The 23,254-nt window shown below is 43.2% G+C and overlaps 1 protein-coding gene across 1 annotated transcript in view; it reads left to right on the top strand.

The window, feature by feature from the left end:
* DNAH9 (dynein axonemal heavy chain 9) overlaps positions 1 to 23,254 on the top strand; it is a 275,746-nt gene that overhangs the window by 145,561 nt on the left and 106,931 nt on the right. Inside the window, exons 46-50 of the mRNA XM_066612893.1 lie at positions 42 to 184; positions 908 to 1,069; positions 2,474 to 2,707; positions 11,340 to 11,600; positions 22,431 to 22,856. Coding sequence (XP_066468990.1) covers positions 42 to 184; positions 908 to 1,069; positions 2,474 to 2,707; positions 11,340 to 11,600; positions 22,431 to 22,856 — 1,226 coding nt within the window. The remainder of the gene's footprint in view (positions 1 to 41; positions 185 to 907; positions 1,070 to 2,473; positions 2,708 to 11,339; positions 11,601 to 22,430; positions 22,857 to 23,254) is intronic.

Genomic DNA, 23,254 nt, shown 5'->3' with positions numbered 1-23,254 from the left:
AGATCACAAAAGGCTAATAAAATCATGTCTTTTAATTCTAGGAGAAATTCCTGATCTTTTCCCTGATGATGAAGTTGAAAACATAATCAGTAATATGAGGAATGAAGTAAAAGCCCAAGGACTGATGGACACCAGAGAAGCCTGTTGGAAATTCTTCATTGATCGTGTTAGACGGCAGCTCAAGGTAAAACAATGATATTTGAAATGCATCTTTGAATTCCATGCTTCAGATTTTCTCTTTTTCACCTAAAGCAGCTACAGGGGTCCCTTATTCACATTAGGTCTATTCTCGTTAGGTCTACGGCACAGGGAGTGAGGCATTTAAGGTGCAACTTTGGGGGCTGATTTGCAGTGGAATATGATATGGGGGAAGGATTAAATGTCTCTTCCTCTGTGATGTGGTTCCAATCTGGATTTGATCTCCTGCAACTGCTTTTTATATAAAAAAGATGAGGAGAATCCCAGACATGGGATTTACCCACACTTTTAATATGTCACCTGGTTTGATCCTGAGTTGCATGTAGAAAAGTAAAGCTTCTTACATCTGTAACGGCTGTATCCAATGATGGGCTTTTTATAATAATTTTATTAAGCATTTTCTTCCAAGTATTTTCACAACTCTAAGATACTGCAATTTGAGTGCTGAGAAAAAGCGATATCCTTGCAGTAAAAATGCTGCCTTGAGGGCAGATGTCTGGATCCTGCATAGCACATGAATAATAACTGCACATATATTCAGAAAGGAAATGGCTACTGTTTCTATATTGTGGGTTCTCAGCCATGTGTTTTGGAGAGCTTTATCTGCCAGGTTCTAGATTTTAAAACCATCAGGCAAAGTCTTACTTTTTCGCCACAACCTTTTTGTTGCCTTTCTTCATTTCTTACTGCCCCTATTACCTTTCCCTAGGTTGCTCTTTGCTTTTCCCCTGTGGGGACCAAGCTGCGAGTTCGTAGTCGGAAGTTCCCAGCCATTGTGAATTGTACAGCAATAGACTGGTTCCACGAGTGGCCTCAGGAAGCTCTGGAGTCTGTCAGCCTGCGCTTTTTGCAAGGGACAGAAAATATTGAGGTAACTCAGATTAAAGGCTGTTTCACACATTACTTTTCTGACACAGAAGCTTGTGTCTTTGCGTTGGAAACTTAATTGGAAACTTGTGCAATGTAGAATGTGTTTTGGCTGATTGTACATGTGTCAAGAAACCGCTACATTTGATCAGTTCACCAGTGGGTGTACACAGACTTCTCACAGTTCCACTGGCATACTTTCTTAATTTAAGGTTGCTGGCTTCACTGTAAGGCAACATCAGCTTGTCAAAATATACCCTAAAGTACTTTCACATTCAAGCCCTTTGAATGGGCAGGAGTCAATATGAGGTTAACATATCACAAACCCCAAGACTGTAATTTCTGTGTCAGGTGTTGATGAATGTTCTCGTGTTTAATGGAAAACATGGTGGATCCTGGGATGCACGTTTAGGTGAATGTGTGAACAGCTGCCAAACTGTGAAGGCTCCTTTGCTGACACTTTAATGACAACAATTTATTGAACAAGTGCTATAAATGTGTTAAGGAGAATATTACCTGTTTTGAACTTCTTATAACACCTGTATCTTGCAACTCTCCAAACAGCAGAGGCGAGAAGGCATCTTTTAAACATCCCCAGTAAAGCACAGCTTGTACAGTACTGTCAGAACCTGTCCTCTGCCATAATGTTCCATTTACTGTGAGTCATAATTCAAGGGCATGTGGAATTTGTTGTTACTTGATAGAGCAAGTGGTATTTGTGCAGGCCAGTCTTTTCCTATCTACACAAGTCACCTGCATATCACAGTCCCTGCCATGGTTCACACTATTAGCTTTGGATAGGAACTGCAACTGGAGTGTGTGCTGCATTTTATTATTCAACTGAATCAAAACAAAGGGAAATGGATGTCATGAGCAACTGACTAGAGACACTATCTACTGGTAATGGTGCCAGGTTTTGGGAGAACCGTTCTGGGAACCTCTGAGGGTGCATGGATACACATCCACATACTGCTGTGAAAAGTGAAGGACAATACTGTGAGTACCTGCATTTGGGTGTCCATGGAAGTTCAGAAATCTGTTAAATTTGGGCACAGTCCAGCAAACAGTTAAGCACTAATCCCACTGAAGTGTTTGTGCCTGCTTGATGTGTCTTTTATCCATTCAGTCGTGTCCAACTCTTGGTGACTTTATAGGCTTGATTGTATTGCATCCTTTTGTTGCAGTGTTTGTTCCTAGAAACAGGAACCACTTTCTCGTGGGGTTAGCTATGTCCCACACAGCTGAATGGCTGAATTTAACCATCTCTGTGAATGTGAGATGTCATGCATTGTAGATTTTTGTAGTAGAAAGGCATGGTAAATTCATCTTACCTAAGGCATATCTGTGTGGCACTTAACCCTGCCTATTTATGTGGCTTGAAGGATTTTCTCTTCCATTTTATTTTAAGCCTTCCGTAAAAGAATCTATAAGCAAGTTCATGGCCTATGTGCACACCAGTGTTAATGAGATGTCCCGTTCCTACCTGAATAATGAACGTCGTTATAACTACACCACCCCCAAGTCGTTCTTGGAGCAAATCAAACTCTATCAAAATTTGCTGCTTAAAAAGGGAAAAGAACTCACAGCTAAGATGGAGAGGCTGCAGAATGGCCTGCAGAAGCTCAGCAGTACATCTGCACAGGTGAGAAAGCCCTTATTCCTAGGTTGTGTTATGCTCTTGCTGTGTGCATATTGTTCTATCTCCGAGTGTTGTTCTTGACAAGTGCAGCCTGCTTTGCAGAAGGAGTGACAACCTCCTGATGTATCTGTCCTAGCTTAACTTATAGTAAATCTCTTTTACTCTTACCAGAGAGTCCGTGTGTCCAGTGGGGAAGGGAGGATTGCTCATGGGAACCTGGGAAGTGGAAGTCTCACAGGACCTCTTAACAGAATGTGCTTGTGGTTGGTGAGCAGACAGTGGGTTCCCCAGTATTGGAGTAGTAGTTCACTTGCTCTTAATGGGAACGCCATCATAGATGGGTTCAGTTCCTATCCCTACTCCTTTTACTCAAGTAGTTGCTATGTTGCTAAAAGAAGAGAGCTTTACCAAGGCTGTTTCAGTCTCTTCAATAAAAAATCATTGCACCGTTTCCCACACTGTGGGTCGTGACCTGATTTTTGGTGTGCTACAGGCCTGCTGAGGCCAGGAAAATGCACAACAAAATGGTATGTGACTTGGAAGTTGCTTCCGGGGCACCTGTGTGCTTCCCACATTATTGGCTACGTTGCTCCATGTTTCCCAAACTCATGCGTCACACTGGCGCATCACAACTCATAGTTTGGGAAACGCAGTGTGACGCAGCCAATAACATGGGGAGTATGCAGGTGCACCCCAGAAGCAACTTCCAGGTCACTTGTCATTTTTGTCTGCAGCTTCCTGACCTTGGCAGGCTCCTGAACCACCACGGATGACATAGTGGGTTGCCAAGGTAAGAAGCTTAAAAAGCCCTGAATTAGCGGAATTTTGGGGGAGTGATTGGCATCTGCCTTCCAGACAGCTAATGTACACGGTCGCTTACTAAGAGTAAGCTGGGCTGGAGCAGGGATGATATCGGGGTTGGCCAGGTTGGGTACTTTCAGAGGACCCTGCCCATCAGAGAGCTCACCTGCCAGACTGACACCTGAGCCTTCAGTACTCATAGCAGTGGCAGTGCCCAGTGCAGCATCTAGAAATGGGTGGGGGTTGGGGTGGCATGGGAGGTTTCAGGGCTTCCAGCAACTTGGTACAAGGCTAGGGGCAGACTATCTGATAACACATTTTAGGTGGCTGTAAGTCCTTCAAGCATCCAGTAACTTGTTCTGATCGGTGGTCATATTTTTCTTGGTAAACCTTTTTTGAAGTTGCCTTGCTTTCAACTGTAAGCAGTTGTTTATTTAATGATAAAAACTTGCATATTTTATGACACACTGTCAAACAAGTAGAAGTTTTGCGATTAATCCTAAAATATTTATGAATGGGGAGAAGTAGACTTGAGTGATTTTTTTTTTTAAACTGTAATATTATAAAAATATACAGCATGAGCTAGCATAATTATGTTTGGCATTTAATTATCATCAACTTGAAATTGAATCAGGAAAGTGCTGAGGAAGATGCAGGGGGACCTTTTCAGACTGAATACCTGAAGTGGGGGGGGGGGGAAGGCCAGAACTTACTTATTTTTTACAGTATATGTGTACCACATTTCTCATTGACTCAAGGCTGTTTACATTGTCAGGCTGACCGTAAACCACCCTTTTTCAAATGGGATTTTAACAAACGTTATTCTATGAGAGAAACTCATAGAACCGTCCTTTTTACCAGATGCTTCCCTTCATGGTGCAGTTTTTGTTTTGACTGCACAGTTCTTGCCTTCCAAGCTTCCACAGGCTGCAGCAAATCAAGCCTCAGACAAGTTCTCAAGATGTTATCAATTTCTTGCCAGCTGATGCTTTCATATTCCTTTGCAGAGCTCCGTTGGCTCTGTCAGCTCCATCAGCAGCATTCCAGTCACCCACCTAAAGCAAGACCAAGGCTGACCCTACTTAGCTTTTTAAGTCAAGGCTGCAGCTCAACTTCCAGGCCACATCTCCTGCCCAAAACATTGTCTAAAAGGGATTGGGGGATCAGGGAATTGTACAGGCCAGTTAGCTTAACGCCTGTTCCAGGTAAACAGATAAAAAACATACTTAAAGATAAATTGTAAAGCATCATGAAGAACAAACCTTGCTAAAGGAAAATCAGCATTGCTTTTGCAAAGATCTCTGCAAAGGTCTTGCCTCACTAACTTTTTAGACATCCTTGAGAGTGTCAACAGACATGCAGGTAGAGGTGATCCAGTTGATACTGTATACTTGGACTTTGAAAAAAACTTTTGACAAAGTCCATCACCAAAGGCTCTGGAATAAGCATAGGAGTCATGGAATAAGAGGACAGGTCCTTTTATGGATTTGTAACTGCTTAGAGAACAGGAAGCAGAGAGTAGGAATAAAGGGTCAATTTTCACAATCAAAGGAAGTAAGAAGTAGGATCCCCCAAGGATCTGTCTTGGGGCCAGTGCTTTTTAACTTGTTCACAAATTGGAGTTGGAGTAAACAACAAGGTGGCCCAGTTTGCAGATGAGACCAGACTACTCAGGGAGGTTAAAACCAACATAGATTTTGAAGAGTTCCAAAATTCTCTCTCCATGATGGGTGAATGGGTAACCAAATGGTAAATGCAGTTCATTGTCAATATGTGCAAGGTAATGTACATTGGGGCAAAAAACCCCAATTTCTCTTATACACCGATGGGGTCTGAATGGTCAGTGATGAACCAGGAAATAAATCTTGGAGGTTGTGGTGAACTACTGACTGAAAACATCAGTTCAGCATGTGGGTCACTTAGCCTATCAAAATAGCTTCTCCTTTTGTCCATTTGTCTCTTTTTAACCCCTACTTGGAAAGCTGCATCTCTCCTCCATGTCTTTAAGGATGTGGAAATCTTCCTTGTGTAAGTGGAAACATGCTGGGAAATAGATGCCTTTGGGCAGTTATTCATAATTTCAAGAGCTCCTCTTACTATGAAAAGTGGTTTGCATTGCCCTTGTCCCCCTGTTTCTGAGCAACCTGTTAACATTACTTTTGTTAAAAAATACTTCTTTGAATTCCAGACTTCAGATCTCTCCTGCTGAAGCAATTAATTGCTGACCTTTCTGATGTAGCGAATGCAGTCCTGAAGCCTTGTGCAGGCAATCGGATTAAAAGAACCTGCTGGGAGCCTACCGGGCAGACTCTCTGCTCCTCAATGCTCCCATTTGCTGTTCAAGATTTTTCTTTCTGTCCCACTGGGAGTCACAAAGTGCTGGCCTTGCTTGAGTCTGGCCTGCTTTGTTCTCTTTCCCATCAATAACTGCAAATCCATCTAGGAGTTCCTTAGAGTATTTAATCTTCCCAACTGATGTGGAGGCAGCACTTTCTGATCAGTTAGGGCAGGGCCAGGGCACTTGAGGATGAGGATTTGTCTAATGCCTTGACCTGGTCATCTCAACCTTGCTGTCTTATGTATAGGACAGTGGTTCCCAAACTGTCCAGCCGTGGCTCCCTGGGGAGCAGCTGAAAGCAGCCAGGGGAGTAGCAGAAAACCCTGCTGCTATATATGATGTATAGGACTGTAGCCCTAATGGCAAGTTGCAGCCAATGGCCCAGTAGGTCAAGGCAGCCATCAGTCAAAAAGAGTTTGGGAACCACTGGTATAGAAGAAGGAAGAACTGTATCACTAGGCTGATTATGATTATTACTTACACTGTGTTACCTGCTTGTGTATTGCTTTTGTTTCTGATCCTTTTGTCTTTTGATATCCAGAGGTGTTTTTAGGGCTCAGGCTGTGTCAACCCTGAAGCAAAATTACTTTTTAAAAATAATCTTTTCTGATATTGTGGAGAAAGATTACTAGAGCAACATAAAATCCATGATACTAGAAGATGGATAATACAATTTTATTATCTTAAAGCCTGCCTCTCCCTCCCCTCACAACTTTTCTATGCCTTAGGGTAATGTCACTAAGAATGGTGTTCTTAGAATGGTGTTCTGATTTGTCATCCCTCTCTTGATTCTAGGTCTCAATTTGCAGTTTTTTTTAACAGTTGACATTTGTATCATAGCAGGAGAATGTTTTCCAAGGCTCAAACTACACTTACCTACATTTACATGATGGCCTGTTTAAAATAAGAAAAACTGCTCTGGGGGGTATTTAGGTACAGAAAAGATGAAATTTATACTTTCCCACCCCCTAAATCACCCTATGTCACAAGGGCAAACATTCATTTGAAAAGCTGCTTGGGGGTTTTAGAAGGGAGATGACCCTCTGCCTAACAAAGAACCACAGGACCACATGTAGGATGGTGGTCAAAGCACAACAAAGAGGCTCTTAATGAGTCATTCAGGTCTCCCATAGCCAGCAGCAGAGTGTCTGTTTACACAACAGAGGCTTTTAATGGGAAGAAGAAGCAATCAGGTTCCAGTAGCCCATGCAGCTAGCCAGTGTCTGACTGGTAGTGTCTGTTTACACAACAATGGCACTAGATTGGTCCCAATGTTTGCTTAACAACTATTCACATAACAAATAGGGATTGGAGAACATATTTACTCAGATAGCAGCTGTAATTGCTCCTTCTCTACTCACAATTCCCCTTCCTGGAAGTATCTTTTCTTGTTTTAAAAGGATTGTAAAGCTGTTGTTAGGCTATGGTTCTCATATCTGACCCCTAATAACTCCACTTTTTTTCTTACAACTTGTCCGAAAGACCCTCCCCCCCCCCATATAAAATTGGTGGAAAATACAAGCACACGTTATCTGAGAACTGTCTCCTAGTCTGGGCTTATGACCATTCCGACCTCTGAAGCATCTGGTGCAAAATTAAAACTGTTCCCTTTTCTCTTCCATAGCATCTCTCTTCCTGAGGCTTTCTAGGCTTTGCAATACACAACAGTTGTCACATCCTAAAATGAACCTAAGATTTTTAGTCTGTTTTTGGTGGATGATGAAGCTTATTGTGCTTAAATAAGTTTTCCTTGCTATGTCGGAGAAGTTGTATGTACAGGCAGTTTTTTTGGTTGCATTTTCCTACTTCCATATTTTATGCATTCAGTTTGGCTTCTTTCAAATACAACCTTACTTAATATCTTTGGCCTTTGAGTGTTGGGAGAGTTGAGTGTTGAATTGAGAATTGAGTGTTGGGAGAATTGAGTGTTGGGAGAGTTAGAACAGACAAAAGAAAATATTTCTTTACTCAGCATGTGGTCGGTCTGTGGAACTCCTTGCCACAGGATGTGGTGCTGGCGTCTAGCCTGGACGCCTTTAAAAGGGGATTGGACAAGTTTCTGGAGGAAAAATCCATTACGGGGTACAAGCCATGATGTGTATGCACAACCTCCTGATTTTAGAAATGGGTTATGTCAGAATGCCAGATGTAGGGGAGGGCACCAGGATGAGGTCTCTTGTTATCTGGTGTGCTCCCTGGGGCATTTGGTGGGCCGCTGTGAGATACAGGAAGCTGGACTAGATGGGCCTATGGCCTGATCCAGTGGGGCTGTTCTTATGTTCTTATGGCCTCTCTTGTTTTTTTTCCATTCCTTTTTGTTGTTAGGTCTTTAACCTCCAATTACCATTGAACACTCCACATCTTTGCTCCAGCTTTTAAAAGGATGGTTTTGTCTAGAAATTCTATTACATTTCACAGTGAAAGCCATTGGATTGCACTTACATCCTCTCCTTTTATGTAGCTGCTATAAGGATTTTGTAGAGCTGACAAGTCAATCCCTTGGTTGCCTGGTTGGAGCACTTAAAACCCCGATAAACTTTCTATTCATACATGTATTCAGCACGCAATTACTTATCAGAGGCTGAAGGTTATAAGCCATGTCTAAAATCAGGAAAAAATCTTGCTTCCATTTACCCCAAGTCTCCAAAGATTTTTAAATGAACAAAAAGTTGCCACTGAGTTTTGCTGACTGAAGTGCTTATGCACCTCCAGCAAGTGGAGAGTAATTTTTTCTTTTCCAGCAGAACAACAGGGGATGAAAATGGATTAGCGGTTCAGCAAAGGAATATACAAAGGCCAGGGCTCCACTCAGAGCTTGCACAAAATACCTGCCACTTACTTTAGGCGTTTATAGAGTGTTTAAAAATCTGTGCTGAAAAAGGCATGGAAACCCAGACCAATTATATGTCTGCCTTTCCCTACAGGCAAAAGTGTATCCTGGGGCACTAGACCTTACACTCACTGGATAAATGGAAAGATGCTCTGTTCTGTATAGCACCATCATGTTTTTGTAGAGGAACTGGATGCTTTGACTAGCTCTGCATGGAGCTGTTCATTTAAAACAATATGGCTCCCAGAGCATGCCAAACGTAGTTCTTCATCCCTAAAGCCAGAATGTCTCTAAAGAGATTTGGTATATTCAGCCAAGAACTCTGTATCCCTCTGCTCTTGCTGTACAAAAAGTGCATCACTAGCTCCATATAAACAGGGCTTAGAGAGAGACAATGTGCGCCAGAATGGTGTGAGAAGGAAGAAGGATCACGCTTGTTCCCAAATTCCCAGGGAGCTTGGCGTTAGAAAGCAACATGTGTTATAAATAATGCCCTTTTAAGTCAGCTGAAATATTGCAATATCAGTTGGGAGAGAATGCATGAAAAGTCCTGCTGGACCTGCAGGCCAAAACTCATCTAGTTCAACATTCTCCTTCCCACATTGGCAGACCAACTGCCTCTGAGAAGCCACCAGACAGGAGAGAAAAGCATTCTTCCCTCTTGCTATTGCTCCCTGCCACTGATATTCAGAAGCATACTGTTGCAGAACCTGGAGGTAGAGCAAAGCCATCATGTCTATTAGACCTGCCCTCCATGAATTTGTCCAATCCCCTTTGAAAGTCATCCAAGTCAGTAGCAATCCACAGACTAATTAGGTGCTCCCCTTTTTCCACCTTAAATCTCTCACCAGTCTGTTTCATTGGATGAACCCTGGTTCAGGTATTGTAAAAGAAGGAGGAATACTTTTGTTATGTCTCAGTCATGTCCTCCCTTGATTGCCATTCCTACCCTAAGCTAAAGAACCCCAAATTTTGTTGACTTTACCCATAAGGAAGCCCTCTGATAATTATATTGCCTTCTTTTTGCACCTTCTATAGCCTTACAATATCCTTTTGGTGATCTGAGCTATACACGGTATTCTAAATGCAGACACATCATAGATTTGTACAGGGACAGTATGATATTAGCAGTTACCGAATTCAAGTATGTCTCCGGAGTCCTCTGTCACTCACTCTCTCATGAAAGATAAGCCCACAATCCTAACTTTGAAGTGAACCTAAATCTCAAGTAGTATGCCTTTAAGGTGGCCTCAGGCTTTGTAGCAAGGGGAGAGAATTCATAAGCATCCAGTTCCAACCCCTCCTTGCCCTCAAGAAAGAATACCTTCTCTGACATCTCTGCCTCCTTTACCTCAGACCAACAAGACCCTTTCATCCTTCTTTTCCATCTCCAGGAATGAGTCTGGAATAGCAAGTTCTTCTGCTCATGCTCTGTTGGGGCAAGGTTGACTGCTTACACCTGTTTGACTGGGACAGGGTGATCAAGTTTACCTGCTCGGTTGAGGCCAAGTTGGGGCCTGTATTCTGTGAGGAACACTTCAGTTATCCCATCAAAGAAGTATCCATTTTGGAAACTCTCATGGTGTCTGCTCACTGCTTGTTGGGGAATTCTGTCAGAGCCTTTGCGGTGGGGAGACGCAGCTCATGAAGCAGTGAGTAGCCAGGCAGGCTTGGGGGAGCCTGTCCTGGTGGTTGCATCCAGACGGCTGGCTTATTTCAGTCCCTTTCCTAATGACCCCACTATGCAATTTGCCTTCCTTGGCCGCCCTCAGTAAGACTTCTGCATGGTCCTAGAAGCGCACAGAGCTCTGCACCTGGGGCATTTGCCCCTTTCAGTGAATGGCAGATCCACTACTGAGATGTTTTCATTGAGCTGTCCACCACAACCCCAAGATCTCTTTCCTGTTGTCATCATCAGCTCAGAATCTACCCATATATATGTGAAACTGGAACCGTGCTGTTCATCATTTTGTACTTATTTACATTAATAAACCTCATTTGTCATTTGATTGACCAGTTTGGAGGGATCCTCTATAGCAGTTCACACCCTCAGGTGGGGAATGAGGGTGAAGTTAGAAGGGGTTTACCCTGACATGGGGAGATGATGGAATACAGGAAGATGTGGTGGTGGTGGTGGGGGAGAGGGAATGTTCCTGAGTCTTGCAGGTTTAAGGGCACAGACCCTGATTCTTGGTAGATGACACTACAAGCAGCAAAAAAGAAGAGCACTACATAGATGCCAAATCAAAACACATATGGCTCACCTGAATGTTTACCCCAGTGAAATAATAGATGCTCACCAAATCCAGTTCCCCGTGTGATTAATTTATGTCTGTATGATATGACAGTATTGGTATGTTTAATTAAAAATTTAGAACCAATTATGGCTCCCTGTCTTCCTCTTTATCCTGTATAGGTCTTAGTCAGTTGGCTTATTATTATTATTATTATTATTATTATTATTATTATTATTATTATTATTAACAGTATTTATATACCGCTTTTCAACTAAAAGTTCACAAAGCGGTTTACAGAGAAAAATTAAACCCACTGGGAGCTTATTTTTCTTTCTCTGTCCCTCTCCTATCTCCCTTTTTTTCAGATGGTTTCTTTTGTCTATAAATATGTCATGATGCTAATTCTTCAGCTCACTTTCCTTGCTCCAGGTAGATGATCTCAAGGCAAAGCTGGCAGCCCAAGAAGTGGAGCTGATGCAGAAGAACGAAGATGCAGACAAGCTGATCCAGGTGGTGGGCATAGAGACAGAGAAGGTTAGCAAGGAGAAGAACATTGCTGATGAGGAGGAGCAGAAAGTGGCCCTGATTACACAGGAGGTCCAGCAAAAGCAGAGGGACTGTGAGGAGGACCTGGAAAAAGCTGAACCAGCACTTGCTGCTGCCCAGGAGGCTCTTAACACCCTCAATAAGGTACAGGCTGCCTACTATGTAGGAATTGTTCACATTTAGACGGTGATATTATGTGTTACTGTGATACTATTACAGAGATGGAAGGGACCTGCAAGGCTAAACCTCCGCTTGGAACAGGAAACCCCTTCTAGAACATTTCCAAAAGGTGCCTGTCAAGCCTCTGCTTGAAGACCTCCAGCGAGGTCCCACCACTTGCCTTGGTAACTGGTTCCATGCCACTCTTACTGTTAAGCAATTTCTCCTGATATTCAGCCAAAAGCTCCTTTCCTACAGTTAAGCTCATTAGACCTAACCCTACTCTCTGAGCAGCAGAGAACAAATCATTGTCTGCTTCCATGTGGTAGCCCTTCAGGTATTTGAAGAACACAATCATGTCCCCGCTGCTCCTTCTCCAGGCTAAACATACTGAGTTCCTTTTGTCTTAGGACTTGTTTTACAGGCTCCTGATCATTCTTGTTGCCCTGCTCTGAACCTGCTCCAGTTCGATTGCATCCTTCTTAAACTGCAGTGCCCAGAATTGGACACAATATTCTAGATGAGGTCTGACCAGTGCAGAGGAAAGTAGAACTACTACCTCTTGCGATTTTGAAATAAATTTTGAAACAAATTTTGAAATAAATGCAGCCCAAGTTGCGTTCACCTTCTTTCAAGTAACATCACATTTGCTGGCTCATGTTCTGCTTGTGATCCATGTCAACCCCAAGATACCTTTCACTCACTGTACTGGCAAGTCAGGTATTGCCCCCGGGTTGGCAATTCCATGAAGTCAACTGAAGCAATCACCTCAAGCAACAAATTAAGGTGCCCATTTCTGTACACCTTTTTGTCTCCATTGCTCCTCCTCCTCCTTCCACACCCTGGATTGCAAAAAGAAGAGGAGAGAGAGAGAGAGAGAGAGGAAATGTGGAGAAGCGTGCTGAGTTAGAGCAGTGGGAGGAGTGAAGGCTGGCATGCCATTGGGCATGGGAAGTATTTGGCATGCTGCTTCAGATGACTGGAGAGCTTGGTCGAGCTCTGTAGTGCTCATACCTGTGCATCTGATTTTTTTTTCTGCTTAAGTGCAAAACTTTCCATTTTTCTATATTGATCCATCATCCTGAACAGTTCTATTGTGCAATCTTACTTGTTTCTCCCAATGTAGTGCAATCTGCACATTAGATAAAAATTCCTTTGATTCCTTCGTTTAAGTCAGTGGTTCCCAACATTTTTTCACTTGCGTACCCTTGGCAGCCCATTGCCATAAATTGAACCCCTCATATTAGCCCCGCAAGGCATTCTAATACAGACCTGCATTTTCCTGCCATTATTCAATTCTTTTTCAAGTATCCCTAAAGCAAGACAAGTACCTCTTGGCAAGTACCCCTGGAGTTACACATAGCCCAGGTTGGGAACCACTGATCTAAACCATTGATAAATAAGTTGAAGACAACCAGGCCCAAGACAGAACCCTGGGATGGGTTCTGAAATTTCTGAAATACGTGAAATTTTCTCTAGGTTGATAATGAGCCTTTGATGAGCACTCCCTGTGTACAGTTGTCTAACTGTGAATCCATGTAATGATTTAGCAGGGAAGAAGCATCACTGAACACACTGGGTTGTTTGCATGGGACAGTATATCCTCTTGACTTATAAGCACACTTCTCTTGAAATTTCAAAAAGATCCCGAAACCTGAAACATCCCTAGTTTATAACTCAGTCATGAATTCACAGCAATGAACTACCTTAGCACAGGAAAGACTTCTGTTTCCTTTCGTTTCTTTCACTGTAATGATTGTGCTCCTGGGCTTATATTTTAAAGTAATTCTGTGAACATGGAACCATTATGTAGGAACTGGTTATATCAACAGCCGAACCAATAAGCAGAAGATCTAGGCTTCTGCTTAGGAAGCCCATCTGAGTTGTGAATAAAGCCTTTGTTATTGTTAGTCCTGTTAATTGTAATTTCATTGTTTTTATTTTCTTCTGAGGTTTCATACTCTAATTATAAGCTACTTTGAGGACCCATGGTGGGTGAAAAGAGGCATAAACATTATTATTATTATTATTATTATTATTATTATTATTTATTAAACATGCCAATAACAAATAAATACATTTAAATTCGCACTTGTATATGCACTTATGGGATGACTTTAAGGAAAATGAGCCTATTGGGATTGGAAGAGGCTGCTTGTGGGTGTTCCCAGCATACCTTGAAGGAAGAAATGTAAGCTGTTGTGTATCTGCATAGGCTAATACATGTTAAGTGTCTGCACCAATTTAATTGTTATTGGCTTGCATTATGGATAAGGCTAAACCAAGAAAACTCCTCAAAGCCAAGCAAGAAGCATGTCACTGTTTTCTGTTTGTTCCTATTTTTAGGAAAGCCTTAATGATTTAGGGACAGCGTCTGTGCACCTGGAAACAAAATCCAAATGCAACAGGAAAATATTTGGATCCTGTCAATTCAGGTTTCATGCTGAAACTGTGTAACGTCTCATTAAGGCAAGATTAATGGGAAGCCTGGAGCTTCCCTGGAGACCAAGGCCACAGTGTTTACAGAGCACCAGAAGCTACATTCTTGTCCTCACCTGCCTCAGAGAGTTTAGCCCATCCGTTGACATGAATAATCAGCTCTATTTGTGTGGTTATTAATAAGAAGTTACAGCCAGAAATGCAGATGCCTTTGCATTGGCTCGTTCATACAGACTAGTAACAGAGGAAGCAAGAAGCATGTAGCTCTTTAGCAGGAAGCTGTGGAAATATAGATTGTCAGGAGGAGTGGGTGTTTGTGGGGTGTGGGGAAGAAGGAATAGGGTTGAATGTCAAAATAGATGGCTTTGTCTTTGCATTTCAATAGTGTTGTCTAATCAATTTTAGTCATAAATAGCTCAATTAGAAAAATGCCACCCACGTAGAATATTTTCTCATTAATGCTCTGACACTCAAGGGTATTTGGGGGATTTTTTTAAACAATAAAGCTCAGCTGCATCATATTCTTTGTCTAGCTTTCAAGATGCCTGAGCTTAAGGAGGAAAAGGGGCTTTTTGAGTTATTTGGTTATTGGGCAATGTTATCCTGGTGTTTTGACAGATGTAGGCATCTTCTGCAGTTGGCCCAATGCACATATTTTGATTGAAGATCAATACAAAATTCTCAAGTGCCTAAGAACTGATTGGATCAGAACAAAGACTGCCTAATCTAGTGTTCTGTTTCCAAAGCAAGCTCACAATCAGGACAGGAAGACAGTGGACACCCCCCTGTTGTGACTTAGCATTTGGTATTCAAAGTTACAAAGCCTCCATGTATATTTAACCTAAAACTTGTAGGTGGATCTTTTCTCCATGAACTTATGTAATCCTTAAAAAAAAGCCATCCATCCATATATGACAGAATATGGGGCATGGACCTGGGAACCTGCACTTGTGTTCATAGGTGAATCATTATCAAGTTTTAGTTCTCCATTTGTGAAGTGGGATTCATAGTTGTTGGAAAGGCAGCTGGGGAAGACAGGCTGACCAAGAGAGTCCTGCCTAGTGATTAGTGCTAGTGTATCCCTTCCCGTTGTCTGTTTTCCTTCTTTACTGATTCAATGGCTGAATGCATAAAGAAACTAGTAGGTCTATCTGCTTTCACCATCCTCTGCTAAAGAGACTATGTGGAGGGGAGCATTCTAGAAAAAAAAATCCTTCCAGGTGAGCATAGAACTCCAGGGATTCTTAAAAAATCGAACCATAGTAGCATCTGTGAGCAATCAGACAAGACAGGAGTTCTCCTGGTTCAGAAATCCACAATATAGAAACTGAATCATCATTCTGTACTCACTGGGATTGCACTTCTTTGAAGGAGCTTGGGGTTTTTCCTGGATTCACAACTGCTTCTGGATTTCCAGGTGATGACTCTGGCTTAGGGAGCCTGTGTCCAGGTTCAACTGATACACCAGCTGCAGCTGTGCCTGGATTGTTTGACTTTAGTCATGGCGTTCCATGCCATGGTGAGATTAGACTATTATGCTCTATGTGGGGTTTCCCTTGAACATGGTTCATAAACTGCAATTAGTGCAGTATGCAACAGCTCATATGGTCACTGGAAGTTGGCATTTTGACCCTGTTGGAGTGCTGTTTCGGCACCTACACTAGCTTCTGATTTGTTCCAGGTCCAATTCAAGATGCTGGTCTTGACCTTTAAAGTCCTCTATGATGCAGGGAGAGTGTATTTGAGGAAACACCTTCTTCTGTATAATCCAGCTTGCCCTCTCCAGCCATCAGAGAGGGCTCTTTTAGATATGCCACTGTCTAATGGAGGTGAGAGGAATGGTGGCAAAGAATAGGGTCTTCTCAGTGGTGGCACAAATTTTAAGGAATTCCCTCACTTTTAATTTATGAACTGCTCCCTCTTTAGAAGCCTTTTAGTGGAACCCAAAGACATTTCTTTTCAGATTAGCCTTCTGATTTTAATATGGACATTCTATCCCTAGATGTTCTACAGGTTTTATGAATATAGTTTATTGCTGTTTAATATGCTATGTTCTGCTGTTTCACCTATGTAGTATGGGGTGATTACTGTTTATTGTTTTAATTGTTTGTACATTTGATATTTTTGTAAGCTGATGTGGATGCCCATCTGGGAGAAAAGTGGGATAAAATTGCATGTATGAATGAGTGAATACAGTAACTAGAAATGCCCAATAGAAGGTGCAGGAAGCTACTCAAGATAGGCACACAAAGCCCTCTTAACCAGCAAAATGCAGGCTGGCTTGAAATGAACAGGGCAAACCAAACAAATCAATTCCCTGAATATGACTAGCTAGGACTGCAGTCTCTATCACTAGTTATTTCCATTGTTCCAGAAATCCTGATCCCTGCACTTTTTCAGAGTAAGTGGGTGTGCCTTCGATGAACAAGCAATAGATTTCACATCAGATCTTGCAGAATCGCACATGAGCATCACTGTACTTGAACTTAAGTAACAAGGTTTGATTATCATAAAGTTACCTGATTGGAGGAGTATAACTGTTAGTGTAACTGACTTGGCCATTCCATCCCATCCCTTTACTGAGACAGACAGGCTTGGCTATCCAATTGGTAGGTGTCTACCAGGAGGCTTGGCTAGTCCAGGTATGAAAAAGAACAAAGATTGTTGCAGGAACATGTCTCAGCAAGTTCCAGCTGCTAAACCAGCATAGAAACATCTGGGAATGTCCAAAAAGGGGGGGGGGAGCAGGACATTTATTGCAATAATTATCTGCGTTTTCATAAGAATAAATGTGCTAAGGAAGTAATGTTGTCCATTCCAAGCTTAAGATCAGGATGAGCACTAAATCCATGAAGAGATCTGAAAGTATTTCACAGAGAAGGAAAGAAATTTGTACCCACTCACATAAGCCTTAATGCTTCTGGGTGCTGAGTGAAGTTCACTGCCTCTGGATGTATTGCAGAGTGTTACTAAGATTTGCTTTGGCACTTGCCCAATGCTTTGTTCTTTGCTGATGTGAGCTGAACTGGGGGGAGGATGAAGCTCAGTGGTAGAGCACCTACTTTGCATACAAAGGGTCCCAGATTCAATCCCTGGTTCTCCAGGTAGGGCTGGGAGAGACCCCAGCTGAAGATCCCAGAGAGCCTAGCTGTAGGCAATACAGTACTAGATAGACCAATGGTCTGACTCAGAATTAGGCAGCTTCCTATGTTCATATGAGTGCACAATGAAGCAAGGAAGTGCCATACATACACACATACATACATAGAGGCTTTTTTCTGAACTGGAGCTGCTGAGTTCCCCAGCTGGTGCTGTGATGGGTTCCCTACTTCATATTGTGAATCCATTTGCAGAATAACTGCAAACCCAAAGCACAGCAAACTGCTGTCCTGGTACCCTTAAAACACATGTAATTGTTCCCAACTAGCAAATAAATGAAAGCATTTCAGCCCCGGGTAGGCTCTGCTGTCAGACAAATCATTCAAACCTTTGTTCAAGAGTGGCATTGCCAGAAGGGTTTAGCTGTGGGGGAACGCGTGGATGCTTACAGCTGTAGCCCTCTCTTCCTCCCCTTCTGGAACAGTGTTTTGGGTATAGACTTCAACCTGACAATACAGCTCAAGCTGTTCTCACTGCAGGACTTACCACTTTCACTGATAGTGACAGAGGCATAGCTTCTTGGATCTACTTGAAGCAAATTCAAAGAGAAAATGCTGGAATCTGGAAACTGCAGACACAGTAGCACTGAAGCTGCAGATCTGCTGAAGCTTCCACATGTTCTGGATAGGTGGTCAGATGTTCCATTCTGCTGGCATATATGAGCATGCAGCCAGAGGTGTCTCTCCATATGTTAGCCCAAGGTGGCAAAGACTCTGAACTAGGCATATGTAATAATCTAAGAGGGATGCATGGATAGAAGTTACTGCTAGTCCTGCTGATTCGGCTAATCATTCTATTCCCTTTGGACTCACGCACTCTCTCTCTCTGTCCTAAAAACAGGAGTAGATGCAGTTTTTCTTCCTTACAGGTAAGCTTCTCCCGCCTTTGTATTGCAAATAACTTGATGCAGATTCAAACACTAATTTAGTCATTTTGCTCCTCCCAATACACCAGCCAGGCTGTCCATCTTTTAAAAAATGGTTTAAAACAGCTTGCATGTTTATGCAGTTAAAAGTTCATTTCTGGCACAATACTAACCTTGGTTTAAGCCAGCACAATTACTGCTGTGCTGTCCTAACGTATCAAAAACAGGCCATAAAGCATATTGCAATATCTGGCAAGTAAGCAGTGCTGGCGGGAAGGCCTGTGCTTTCTCATCCGCACTGGATCCAAAAGGTGCTGCTGACGGAGCAGGTAAGCACTGGCTGGGCATTGAAGGGGTTAGGGGAGGACGGGGAAGGGATGCAATGGGGTAAGGAGGCCAGAGACACAGACAGATAGTTTCCAGGAGGGGGGCAGGATCGGTGGCACTGGTGCATGCCGAATCCTATTTCCCCTCCTGGGCTTGTAGGCCTGACACGGGATATTGGGTTTGACATGGGCTTGAAGGCTTGACATGGATTTGCTCTGACCGTTTGGCGGGTCAACGGGTCTGAGTAGCCCTATTGCACAGGTTGGGTCTTTACATGGGTTAAGGGGACAAATGCCCCTTACCCAGAGCAGACCTCCAGCCTGATCCTTCCCAGTGTTGCATACAGCATGGGCTGATAGTACCAGCGCTGGTTACGATTGAGCTGTTGGTGCCTTATTTGGAAAAAGAAACATATGCAAAATGTTTTTTAAAGTTTAACAACTACCCTGGGGAGTGGGAGAAGGAGAATATGTAACATCACAGGCAATCAGTGCTGCACACAGCAAATATTTGCTACAAATGGATAGAATTCTTTTTTCCCAGAGCTTGATCCTGAAGGGAAATTTGTATGTCTAACCAAAATGCATACTTACTGAGTGGGCCAACCTCAGGTTTAAGGGGTCCTCAGCAAAATGCCCTCCAGGAACTCCCTCCCACCTGAATGGGCCTAGAGAAAGTCACTCTTCCACATGAAGGCTATGGGGCTCAGCAGTCGGCGATGTCAACCCCAGATGCTGGCCTTCTTACTGTTCAGTATGTATGTCTGTAGACTTTTAGAGACCAAAACAGAGATTGTCACAGTTTCCATCTGGCTTTATGAGTGACGTTTGCACTGGATCAGCATATCCAACACCACACATCTCAGAAATGACTCTAAAGCTTTCCTCACCAAGTGACTGTCTCTTGATTGTCCAGTTGTCTGTCTTACACTGCACATATGCTTCAGTATGCTGACCCAGTCTGGTCCAGGGAAGCTTTTCCTTCTGTAGACTTCAGTGTCTTTGGGGTTGATTATGTAAACAGAAGAAATGCACCAAAAGGATACCAGGGCAGGAATCCCTTGTGTGGAGCACAGTTTGCTCCATCAGGGTTCTTATGTTTGCCTAATGTCAGCATGATACACACATTTCTTTGCAGTTAGATGTGACAGATCCTTGGCATGATAGCTCCTCTGGCATAAAGCCAATCCCGTCTGTGTGTTCTTATCTCTTTGAAAAAAAATTCTGCTCTGAGAGTTTCCTGTTTCACAGACTATGCTATCAGTTTCATGATGGGTGGATGGTATTCTGCTTCAAAGCTCTCCTCCCTGTGACAGAGGAGTCTGTGACAGAGGAGACCATTTTTAACTCGGGCAGCCCAATCCTATCCTGTGCTGGAATAGGCAGGCCAGCTGGCCTGCGCTGTATCCAGTGCAGGTTAGGAGGTGGCTGCCATGCAATTTGGAGTAAAGGGATATATTTCTCTGTACTCTGTGTCACGTGGCAGCCACCCCAATGGGGCTAGTCAGATCTGCACCAGCGATTTTGCTGGTGCGGATCCAAGCAGCCCAGTGTAATGCCAGACTGCTCAGGGGAGGGGGTCGCCCAGGTCGATCTCAGTTCCCTCCTGGGCCTGTTCTTCACGCTAGTCAAGCCTCCCCCACCTAAAAACATCCCCGTTCCACCAGGCCTGTAGTCAGAATTCTAGAGGTGGGTGGGTGACTGTGTTTTTTCAGGGTGGGCAATTATGTTGGGTATATATACTGGTATGTAAAATTAAAGGATAAATATGGAGAAACATCAAAGACCTGTAACTCACCCAAATTTCATGAAGGGACAATATATTGGGGTGGGGTGTCTTTTGACAGATACATTCATCATCTGTAAAACAAAGTAACAATAATTTGCATAGAAGAAATCAGGGTGGATCCAGTGTTTGTATTTGGGGAGCCATGAGTACTACCTTATTTCCAGAGCCCAGGTCAACCAGGCAGGTAGAACTGGGCTCCCAGTTGAACTTTGACCTCCATGGCCAAGATTTGCTAGGCAGGTAGACCTGGACTCCCTTCCAGACTTTAAGCCTAGATCTACTGGCCTCTGTGGTCAAGGTTTTATGGGTGGGTAGACCTGGGGTCCTACCTGGACTTGGAGCCCAGATGTATCTGCTGATGAAGCCGCCTTTTCCAGGCAGGTAGACCTGTGCTCCCAGCCATGCTTGGGCTGCTCCCTATACTAGCGGGTGCCCTTTCTTGCTGGCACAACAGTTTGGGGGGACTACACACCCATGACCCCCCCCCCCGGATCCACCCCAGGTTAAATGCATCTCAGTATACAATGTAAAATGTGTTTGTCTATATAGAAATAACATGCAACTTATCCTTTCATTTTCCACACCAGTGTAATACACAGGCTTGCATCCTTGCAAAAGTAAAATATATCACTGTGACGCAGGTAGTATTTACTTTTATTGAAAGCCTTTCATTTGCTAATGACACATCCCTCCCCAGCCCTGAGAACTCCTTTTCCCTGCCAATTTTTTTTTTTTCCAAAAATGTGTGGTGGGCAAACTGCTGACTCAGGGTGAGTAATCTCCACCCTGACCTCCCTCTAGCTATGGCCATGCATTTCACCCTCCCCAACCCCCATGCCGGCCACCCTCAGCTGGTGCAAACTCACCCTTTGCCGATTTGGATCCAGCATGGGGAGGAGGCCAGTGTGCGTCCTTACGCCGGCCTCCCCAGCTCATAAGGAGGCACATACATCCCTTACGGCACATTTGCAACACTCCTGGGCCAATGCAAGGGACTTGTGTTGACCGAAGACTGGTCTTGAATTGTGTTTAGGTTTTTTGAAATTGCTTTGAACAAATGCATGGCTCAATTAAGGAGAATCTGGTGTCGTGTGGTGGTTTTGAAAAAGCAGCCTCTCACAGTTTGCCTGGATGAATGTTTTCCTGGTACAGAAATAAAACCAGGCTTTAAAATGTTTGCTTCCATGTTAGGATTTGGTGTGTGCTGATCCAGTCAGAAGGCTGCAGTGCAGCATAAAGAGGATAGGGGAACTCGTATATGTGTATCAGGAAGAATGGTCCAGGAAGGATGCTAAAATCACTGCATGTTTCAGACATAAAGGACCATAAGCATTTGGTCAAAATTAAATACATTTAAACTTCTTTGGTTTTAGTGTGAGAGTTAAGCATATGTTTAACTATCTCCCACTAAAATCAGTGGGGACTTCAGAGGGCTTCCCACAGTCTGGGTAATGCTCAGAGAGCACAGCCCTGCATCCACATTCTAGGATGCTCCAGCATCTGACTCATCTGAAATAATAACTTGAGGCTGGTTTCAGGTGACCCAGAACTTCACTGTGTGTGTGTGTCTTTTTGTAAATTGTAAATGGCCACATGGTGCCTGCATTTTCATAGGGAACCTGGCCTTGTATAGTGACTGACCACATGTTGTGGTGTCCTGACTGCCAAATGAAAATGGAGGCAAAATTATTGGTTTGAGGGCATGGAAAGGTTATTTTCATGATGTGATCTGTTTCTACTGGCAATTGGCTCTCCATGTGGGGTTCTAAGAGGCCAGCATTCAGTTCTGTGTTGCTTGAGTTAGATTTAAAAGGCAATAATCTCTATCAGAACTTAAGAGCAATGTTTAAAGTTAAGAGCAACGGTTAAAGCACCTCTGCATCTCCAGACACACAGTGTTGATTTCAGGGTGTGCTGATCTTGGGGTTTTTAAAATTTGTTTTCCACACAAGGTAAATCTTTCATCTAATGGTGCATTTTTAGTGGCCTGTGAATTGGCTGAAATGCTGAAGGAACACGACTGGCTCTCATCTAACAAGCCAGTGGAGGCCCCTGTGCCACTAGAGGGATTCATTGCTTTACGTTGGATGAGTCATAATATTTAAAATTCAGAGTGCTGCTCCTGGCTTCAAAGCTTCTCTCTCAGATTGATAGCTCTGGAGCCTGACTCCATTACCAGCAAAGTAAAAAGAAAACCCATTCATTTTCATCTAACAATCTTGTTTTTTCCCTTTCAGAACAATCTGACAGAACTGAAGTCATTTGGATCACCGCCTCCCGCTGTCAGCAATGTCACTGCTGCCGTGATGGTTCTCATGGCTCCGGGTGGCAGAGTGCCCAAGGACAGGAGCTGGAAAGCAGCCAAGGTAGCCATGGCAAAGGTGGATGGCTTTCTGGACGCCTTGATCCACTTCAACAAAGAGAATATACACGAAAACTGCCTCCGAGCTCTGCAGCCCTATTTACAGGATGAAAAGTTCAAACCTGAGCATGTGTCATCCAAATCCTATGCAGCTGCTGGTCTCTGCTCCTGGGTCATCAACATTGTGCGCTTCTATGAAGTTTACTGTGATGTGGAGCCCAAGCGGCAAGCCCTCAACAAAGCCAATGCTGAGCTTGCTGCTGCCCAGGAAAAGCTGGCAAGCATCAAGGCCAAAATTGCAGTAAGTCCAAAAGAATTGGGCTACCAGTAAAACTGGTATAGGTTTTTGTCAGTATTATTGCATAATGAATTGGGCTGCACCAAACTCTTAGCAGTAGCTGGGCCATTTTACTATTTGCCATTCATGCATATGTAGTATACTGGTCTGGGAAGTTCCATAAAGCTCATCTCCTTGCTGCTGTATAGGCAACTGCATTTCACAGGCTATTAAAGTATCAAGCACAGTCTTGATATTTGGGAAGAAATGGGAAGGAACAGTGGAAGGATATTTCCCACATATCTTTAGCTGACAGTTCCTAAGCAGGTGATTTTTATTTCTATTATTATTGGAGTATTTCATGGTTTCTGTGACAGGTGAAGCTTTGTTTTGTTCCGATCACTTGCAAAATTCAAATGTAA

The sequence above is a fragment of the Tiliqua scincoides genome, chromosome 2 (genome assembly GCF_035046505.1).
Source record: "Tiliqua scincoides isolate rTilSci1 chromosome 2, rTilSci1.hap2, whole genome shotgun sequence".
In the NCBI taxonomy this organism is placed as follows: domain Eukaryota; kingdom Metazoa; phylum Chordata; class Lepidosauria; order Squamata; family Scincidae; genus Tiliqua; species Tiliqua scincoides.
This window is presented reverse-complemented; position numbering and strand designations above follow the sequence as displayed.